This window comes from Aphis gossypii, chromosome 3 (assembly GCF_020184175.1).
Source record: "Aphis gossypii isolate Hap1 chromosome 3, ASM2018417v2, whole genome shotgun sequence".
In the NCBI taxonomy this organism is placed as follows: domain Eukaryota; kingdom Metazoa; phylum Arthropoda; class Insecta; order Hemiptera; family Aphididae; genus Aphis; species Aphis gossypii.
The window spans coordinates 28,983,094-28,992,690 of record NC_065532.1 but is presented as its reverse complement, the minus strand read 5'-3'; the positions used below and the strand labels follow the sequence as shown (position 1 = coordinate 28,992,690).

Genomic DNA, 9,597 nt, shown 5'->3' with positions numbered 1-9,597 from the left:
ATAAATATGAACCGTTTTTCTCGATAACAGGGAACATTATTATCTAATTTCCTATTTATCATTTTGATTTATATTATAACATTCTATATTATTATTCCACTACCTACAAAGACTGGATTTATTTTTTTGAAAATAATAACGGTCCAATTTTTAGCTACCAAACAAATTTTTACACGGCCCACCAAGATTTTCACGGTAAGTCTCTAATTAAATTCGGGCCTATATGAAAACTACTTACGTCAAATGTTTTAACATCAGAATCGGACGACATTCTAGAAACTATTGTAGGAAGTACCTATCTACTGACAAAATATATTTAAAAAAAAAAAATGTGAAATAATTTCAAATTTCAATAAAATATTAATGCAGTGAATAATAATACAAAATCCGGCGCTCCTATTTAGAATTTTCTTTCTTTCCAAGTCGATTATATTTTGTTTTCAATGATAACATAAAAATGTATTCGATTTGTAAAAAACTAGTGCAAGTGTGGTGCAACACTCGTTCAGTGCCAGTGGAATTTCAGTGCACACTATTTTGTCAAATCGAAAACGCTATAATTCTTCACAGAAGCGCTCGTATATTATTTATAGATTGCCCGGCCTGTATCCGTCATTGTAGGAATGACCGGTTGCGGTAGAAAGGTATATTCGCGTTTTTATGTAGTGGTTTAAAGCGCTTTTCGATATTTTGAAAAAAAAAAGTATCTAATTAATTCCAATATTTTGGTGTTGGAATGATGGATATCGGATTATTTTCATTACCAATACACTTTTATTGTACTACAAATTATAGACTGTGATTTATCAATAAAATACCTTTTTCTTAAACTTTTAACTTGAAATTTTATTTTATCGTTTACCCAAAATGAAATATCACCGCACGTCACTGCTACTTAACCACTGCCGTCCATAATATACAATATACCTACTGGTTGATGACATCACGTAATAATAAATACGGAAATGCTACAAAATGCAAGTACTTTAGTCGGTCCCCCGACAAATTCAATAAAATAATATATCATTTGCTTAATAGTTAATACTTGCAATTCCTACATATGAAATAGCCACTAGGTACTCATGCCTATAAAAACACAAGTTTTTTTTTTAAGCGCAATATATTTTTACTTATGACACAGCCACACAGGTAACATCATATTTTTCCTAGAATTGTCCTGCACCGTGATATAATAATCCACTCATTTTATTTTTAATGAAAGCTCTTCTGCCCTTTTGGCTTGAGTAATACTCGTTATATTACTATGGATCTTCCTCTAAAATACGTCCTGAATGTTATCCTATTTAAATTGTTAATAATATTATTATATTAATATCGATACAAGAGAATACGAGATGTATCTTATCTCAATAGCATAAATGCCATATTATACGTAGGTCGTAGGTAAGTATATTGTAAATGCAACGCAGTACCGAGTATAGGTAAGTACATTGTTATTTTCTCATCAAACAATATCCCTTGGGGTAAGTACCTACCTAATATTAACATAATTTAGCTGCTATAATGCTACTTTAGAATCCTTTAAATTATATATTACTTACATAACATGATGAACTAAGACAAGTTACAAGTAAATATATTATATTAAACAAAATAGATATCATAGAATCTATAAGACACACAATCGACTTTACAACTAATATAATAATAAATTTATTACTTTAATAGGTATGCATGAAATGTGTTCATGTCATAAATCATTAACAATCCTTATAATATTGTTAGTTATGGGTACCCTAATTATTATCATACAAGCATCTAAATAAAATATATATTTTATTCACAGGTAACTGTTAAGACTATTTATGGTAGAAACCTACCACCTATTTATGTTCAAAATTTGTATCATATCCCTATAATGTAACACACTTTTCAAGTATCTTCCTGAAAAACTACTTATTATTTTTTTCGTTTATCATTTGAATGTCATATTACAAAAGTATAAATTATCATACTTTATATTATACTTCTCCTACTAGATAATTTGACACATAGAATTTTTAGGAAAACTAAGTTATGATTTGAATTAATATTGAGTAAAATTTTTTTTTCAATAGTTAGTGTCAAGGTACCATGTTAGTTTCAGTATTTTTAACATTTTTATGTACCTAACCTGTCATATTATAATTTTTGGCTCTCTTTTATTAAAAACTTAAGTAAATAAAAGGTAAGGTATTAAAATTGTTTACATAATAGGTACTACATACCTATAAGTACCAAAACGAATTAAAATTAAGTATATTTGTATAATAATATGCAATTCACCATTCTATAATTCTATTCACAATATTATTTTGCTTAGCAAGCCATTCTAAACTAGAATACAATTATTGAATGGGATCACCACTCATTTATAAAAAATACTACTTTAAATGAAAACGCCATAATTTCAGCATTTCCTTGTCTTATAAATTAAGTTTAAATAAAAAAAAGAAAAAATGTATTAACTCTAATTTTAATGCAACATAAAATGTATACATTTTTAGATACAATTCGAGATAGGTATTTGCAATTTTAACTTTGATAAACAATTTTATTTTTATATTATATTTGAAAGACCATTATAACTATCAGTTTAATATGATTATCACCAATGGTAAACTAAACACAAATAAAATAACTGTCAATATTTTATATTTCATTCACAAATTTCTATGATTTAGATCGATCAAATAATTTTCAAATCACGTAGTTACTAATAATCATTCTACAATAAATGATACCACAAAGGTAATTATAATAATAAACAAAATGTAATAAATAAATACTGATTGAACCAAATAATAGTTTTTATGATTTTAAATAAACTTTAATATTGGTTAAACTTAGTACTTTCTAATAAACATTGTGAACAAACCAAATATGCAAATGTATATAATATTATGTACATAAAAAAAATGAGTTATGGGTGGAGTTATATATAACTGACAGATTTAAAATTGTGATTTGTATAAACCTCTTGATTGACATTTAAAAAAAAAAGTGTTTTATTACATTTATAACAGACTTTATCTATTTCAAAATGTAACATTAATTTCTTATAAACTGTATAATTTTACAATATTTTATTGAGCACATAAGGTTTTGTATGAATCTATGAATATATAAATAAACATGTACATAGCAATGATAATAAAAACATGATTAAACATTTCAATAAGGCACATTTGAAAACAAATAAGATACTGATTCACCATTGTGTGTCCGCCGAACAGCCTCAGCAAACATCATTGATACATCTATACACTATAAAATAAACATATATAACATTAAAAAAAGTAGTCTTTAATAACATATACCCTACATTGTATTAATTTGTACAATTTTTACAAGATTATGCTAATAGTTTTGATTTTATAACAATTAAGAAGCATTTTTTTTTTAACAATAATACTGAGTAGGCCAAGATCGAAAAAATAAAAGGTGAATGATTAATTGTGATGTCATAAAACTTTGGAAATGTGACGGTAAGTCACAGAGTATATATTTATAAAATAAAACTAATAAGTTAATTTTAACTTGGAAAAATAAAAATTTGTGTACCTACTTCTGAAAATTATTTTCTCACTAGGCTCATAAAAATACTGATTTTACAAGTCGAGCATAAATATATAACCTTGCCTTATATATTTGTGTTACATATAATAAAATAAAAATTGCCAAATAAAATTTTTCTAGTACTCTCAGTATATTATTTATTAAAAAAAATATTTGTATTAAATTATAATAAATATTATTATTATAAATAAAGCATTAAAATCAAAACGAATAAAAAAGATATACATACACGAATTTTAGGACATTCTTTCATATGGCCATCTTGTGGAATGGTATTGGTAACTACAACAGCTTCAAAGCATGCATTATTAATACGAGATATAGCAGGTCCGGAAAATATACCATGAGTTAAAATTGCATACACTTTAGTGGCACCTGCTTCAGTTAACCTAAACAAAAATAAAGTATTAACAAATTGTAAAATAAGACTATTATATTAAGTTTTTACTTTTCTGCAGCATGACATATTGTGCCACAAGTGTCTGCCATATCATCAACTAAGATTGCAATACGTTCTTTAACATCACCCACTAGAACCATTGATGCCACTTCATTAGCTTTCTTTCTTTCTTTGTGAATAAGAGCAAACTCAACATTCAAACGATCGGCTATTGATGTGACTCTAGAAAAATATAAGTTTTAGTTATATAGACTTTAGATTTACTAATTTAAATTAATATGGTACCTTTTAGCACCACCAGCATCTGGTGACACTATAATGCTGTTTCTCCATTCAGGTATATTTTCTTTTATCCATTTTAGCACAGCTGGTTCAGCAAATAAATTATCAACAGGTATATCGAAGAAACCTTGTATTTGAGAAGCATGGAGGTCCATAGTTATTATATGATCAGCACCAGCTACTGACAGCATGTTAGCAACTAATTTAGCAGATATTGGTGCTCTACTCTATAATGGCAAATAAAAAACTATTTTAATTTTTTTTTTTTTGACATGTAAATATTTATGAATATTTATGTGATTAATAGTATTATATGGGTATATATATTGTTTTTGCCTATACCAAAAGCCACCCATTCACCGATAAGCAAGTCATATGTTAAGTGTTAGTAGCTTGGTCAATCAGTGAATTAATGGAAGTTTCAGGTCATTTATTATTTATTTTCAACATAATCCTTAACAATATTTTATAAAAATATTATATTTTCCACTGATAAACCAACCACTATGTAAAACTGAAATAACTACTAGCTTGATAATTATTGATTAAATAGAATCATGCATCAGTAATTAATTTTTTATTTAAGATTCTAAATATTATTCTTTCTAATTATGAATTTATTTAATGTATAAAAACAGTTAAATAATAACAACAAAATATTGATCATCAAAAAGTGCCTGTTTATTGGAACTGATCAAAACAACAGGTTTTAAAATAAAATGTCGGCCTTTTAGTATCAATAATTTTTATTAACTATGAAGAATAAAAAAAATTATGTACAGTTATAGATACACAATTTTACATGAATAAAAATTGTAATGCAACTCTAAAAATGATTCTATACCTATTATTGTTTCTATTATTTAATTCTTTGAAACAGTAAAAATACAATATATTATATACATTGCTTACTACAATTTTAAATTCGAAACAATTAACTACCTATATATATATTAGATTTGATAATATTGATATTATACTAATGTAATAAAAGTATAAGATGTTTAAGTATAAAATTTTAAAAATTATAATCAATAAATACATCATTTAAAACTGATGAAATTAAAAATATATTGTTAAAGTAAAAATCAATTAATGATATTCAAACAATAAACATGCAAACATAAAGAAATGTTACTGAAACTTTTGTTTCAACAATTCCTAAAAAACATTTTTTTAGCACCTGATTGCCGATCACAAAATCTCGAAATAACTCCTGTAAAAATAAAGCAAACAAAAATATGAATTGGATGGCTAATTCATTTCATGGAACCAAACAACTGTAATATTAAATTATAGCAATTAAAATAGGTAACATAAATTGTGTTAATTACGCTACCATTTCGGTCAATATAATTATTAGTTATTAAAACTTAAACATCATAGTATGACCAACATGGTTTCTATTATTTTATAATTGGTTTAAAATAAATTAAATATATCACAGTTATGATTAGTACAAATATCAATTTATTTTACATAAAATATATTATTTAATTGTTTTCTATATTTATACTCGTAAAACAGATTATTTTATTAAGCGCTATTTATTTATTATTATTTTTTTTAATATGTGTAATGTGTATAGGTTATCAAAATGTAGTTTACACAGCTTAAGTATTCAAATGATATTATAAGATAATAAACTATGAAACATGCAATCAAATTATTTCATCATAGATTTTAATTCAATGACATTATAATATACATAGTACAAATAACACTATCGCTTATTTTAAACAAAAATGTATGATAATTGTTTTACTAAGCATTATATTATGTTAAGTTTTTAATATATAATTTGTTCAATTATTGTTATTATCAATCAAATGCATATAGTATCTTTAATATAGCTAAAATACATAAGTTGGTTGTGAAAGCAGGTAATTAAATGGATTACATATTATAAAATAAAACACTAACAAAAAAATATATGTGCAAGGTATTCATGCCAAAAATATAAAGTAGTGTTTATTTTAACTAAAAATAAAGTTTTTTAAATATTATTTCAAAAAAGAAATGTAGTAGATAGTAATATATTAATGTTATAATTATTATATACACATGCGGCAAATAAGCTTTTACAAATATCATTAACTTTTCTTTAAAAGATCTATCCACAAAAGTATTATTTATAATTAAAGCATAACATGAAATGATTAAGCTTTGTAGTAGGTACCTTTGTCAAGTTTAAAATTAAAAGAAAATTTCTGAGTGAAGCGTTAATAACATAATGGTTACTTTTGGCAACTATCCTAATTTTCTCACCTATATATATAAATAATAAGCCTGTATTAAATTAATTGCAACACTACGTGACATCCAATACTTTTCATTGTAATCATAAAAAATTTATATCTGCGTGAAATTAATAAGTGATATTCAACATAAGAGAATAGGGGCTTTTAATGGCACAACTACAATAATAATTCGGTGATATAAAAAACCAATAACTGATACATTGAAAACTGACATTTCAAAACACACAATACCCAACAAGACGCATATTTTTGTAAATCCCATAAAATAATGTATGAATTTAGTTAAAATGCCCAGGTAAGTATATTTAATAATGTTTCATTGAATAAAACTATACCCGAAACTTCCATTCATTGCACTTGACGGTTGCCCTTGATCTATTATTGTCTTTCTCGGGGATGTCGCCATTCTTTTGTTTACAGCATGAACAGTGAAAAATGATTAATAAGTAAAGTGCGGATTAGAGTAATATCCATCATGCAAGTAATAAAAGGAAAATAGATTAATTGGCATGTGAACATTTTGAAAAATATATATTTATTTAAATATCTGCACATATGAAAAGAATCAAATGTATTATAATAATAAAAGAATTAACTACCTAAATAACTATAAACTATTTTTTATAGATACTTATAAAAATGAATAACAAATAACTAATACTTTTTCCTAGTTTATAAGCCATATTATATTATTTTAAGAAGGACCTGAAGTATATTTTAAAATCAAACAAAATTTAAGGTTAAAAGAAAAACCTTAGTACTAGAAGCATTTTAATCCTCTACAATAAATTTAAATAACAGTTTAAATTCAATTAACTTGAACAAATGGTATTAATCAAATGATACATTTTCTTCTTTACAAAAATTCCAACTTTAAATTATTAAGGCTGAATTAATTAAATATTGAATATTCTTTCTTCGACATTATACAATTATACATAATAATTAAAGTTATTATTACTTTAAAAAAATAATAATAATTTTATGTTTTACATTTTAACATAGAAGTGATAAATTTGGTTAGTTAAGATATAATTTAAAGAAAAAGAAATAATCATTGTATGTAAAATTGCAATGTGAATAGTTTTTTTTAGTTAATATGTAATAATGTAAAATGAAAATGTAATATTTACTACAATATTCTAATCGATAATTAATGATAATGATTTAAAACTAAGATTAATTTAATTTAATAACTTACCTTATCCTTTTTATCTTGCCTAGCGTATGGAAAACATGGTATGACAGCAGTAACACGTGATGCAGATGCTATTTTACAAGCATTTATCATGATTAATAGTTCCATCAAGTTATCATTAACTTCGCCACTACCACTTTGTATAATGTATACATCTTCCCCTCTGACTGATTCTCCAATTTCAACACTAAAACATACATTAAAAAAAGATTGAGGACTATGAATAATTACATGGAAATTACTTAATTAACAAGGTTGTAAATATGAAAAATACAATTTTCGTAATATATTTATAATTATCTAAATACCTACCAACTTATGTTATATTAAAATAATAACTTAAGAAATATATTATTTTTTTCAGTCATTATAGTAATCAAATTATTGCCAATATTTTATTTTTTATTATTTTATAATTGAAGTGGGACTTAATTAGAAAAACCTTGTAAAAAATATTGACTCATGAATTGAAAAAAATCACTGTACATCAACCAATACACCCACCAGTTATCTAATTCAGAGAGAAACATTAGGTTTTCTAGATGAATGAAAACATAATTAACTCTATTGCATTACTTATAATATAAATGTAACAGTGTTGCTAAGGTAATAGAGCATAAGAACTATTGATAAAACAAAGAAATTGAACAGTAATAAAAACGAGATAGCCACATAGGTAATACAAAGGTACCTTTTGTAATGTGTTATGTACTTATATAACATTATTGATCTTAATGGTACTTATTTCTTAATTAGGTACTTCTAAAGGGAAGATCTTTTATGTTAATAAACTCGAAATGATCAACAGGTAGTTTAAGTAGAAAAAATATCATTGATGCTTACAAAATTTGTTTGTTAGGGCCGCAAAACGCCTTAGAATCAATCGGCTCGGTAACAGATAGCACCTATAGGCTATACGAGACACGAATTGTCGATTGACATGGTAAACAGCAGTACAGTGGACATGCATTATGACGGTGGATGTTTTACACGTGTACCGGAAGCAAATGATATTGTTACCTATATACCTTTATCAGGAATTGAACGAGTAAGGAAGACGTACACGCGTGGACCGCGGACGTCATTTGAACCGAGAAACGCGCGCGCAAACACGTGTTTCCGGCGGACAAAACCATTTTCTTAACCTACAAAAAAAAACCAATCCGGAAAACGGAAAGGACGGTGAATTTTCATCTCCTTACCAACCTAACGCCGCGAGGAGTGTTGCGGGGTCAAAACGCGTCCGCGAAAATGGATTTGTGACAAGTACACGACCTAGACAATAGATACTCGTATGACCCAAGCGGTACACTCGGTGACGTAAAAATTGCGAGAAAAATCGGCAAAATACGAAACCAGTTTCTACGGTACTTATGATTTATGGACGCGTGGGCGGTGGTTTTGTCGCTCTTCGGCCGGAAACGCAAACGGTCACGGCTCACAAATACGACAAGCCGCGGATGGGTAATAATGAAATACGGATAAGACACCGTCGCGTCTGGGGGGGCTTAGCTGTTAGACCGGTCCACGGTTAGGCTTTCAGTTACCATGTTTCGAGGTTGCTAAACTTCTTGGTGACCACCTTGCCGACGTCGATGCCCAACCGGTCGACGATCCGCTGCGCCAAGTCTGGGTGCGACGTGCCGCTGAACACCTTGATGTTTGGCATTCTGTTGTTGGCGACGTTTGCTCGGGTCGAGACCAAATTCGATTTTACTAGACACCTGGCGCGAATGGGTTCGGATGATAACAAAGGCATACTACCACAGCAGCGATCATCGTAATTCGTAACACTATGCGAACGCCCGCCTACCGGCTGCCGCGCGTACCCCACCGAAAGATCGTCGCTGTCGTCGGTGGTGGCGACCGTCAGTACT

At 27.4% G+C, this 9,597-nt stretch overlaps 1 protein-coding gene across 4 annotated transcripts; it reads right to left on the bottom strand.

The window, feature by feature from the left end:
• Nucleotides 1–2,984: 2,984 nt before the first annotated feature.
• Nucleotides 2,985–9,597, bottom strand: LOC114127692 (ribose-phosphate pyrophosphokinase 2). 4 transcript variants are annotated; one of them, XM_027992009.2, is made up of 8 exons: nucleotides 9,268–9,597; nucleotides 7,724–7,907; nucleotides 6,858–6,929; nucleotides 5,445–5,477; nucleotides 4,265–4,488; nucleotides 4,028–4,201; nucleotides 3,809–3,968; nucleotides 2,985–3,267 (listed from the first exon to the last, which is right to left on the bottom strand). In XM_027992009.2, the coding sequence occupies exons 1-8, from the start codon at nucleotides 9,477–9,479 to the stop codon at nucleotides 3,175–3,177; spliced, it is 1,152 nt and encodes a 383-aa protein (XP_027847810.1). In that variant the 5' UTR covers nucleotides 9,480–9,597; the 3' UTR covers nucleotides 2,985–3,174. The 4 variants fall into 4 exon arrangements, with proteins under 4 accessions (XP_027847810.1, XP_027847812.1, XP_027847811.1 ...); XM_027992011.2 differs by lacking the exon at nucleotides 6,858–6,929 and having other exon boundaries at nucleotides 9,268–9,596; XM_027992010.2 differs by lacking the exon at nucleotides 5,445–5,477 and having other exon boundaries at nucleotides 9,268–9,594.

Excerpts from the sequence above, each read along its gene's own strand:
- LOC114127692 (XM_027992009.2), bottom strand. The coding sequence starts at position 9,479 with ATGCCTTTGTTATCATCCGAACCCATTCGCGCCAGGTGTCTAGTAAAA. Across the intron at positions 4,202-4,264 it reads GATGCTGGTGGTGCTAAAAG|AGTCACATCAATAGCCGATC; the intron begins GTACCATATTAA and ends ATATTTTTCTAG. Across the intron at positions 3,969-4,027 it reads ATATGTCATGCTGCAGAAAA|GTTAACTGAAGCAGGTGCCA; the intron begins GTAAAAACTTAA and ends ATTTTTGTTTAG.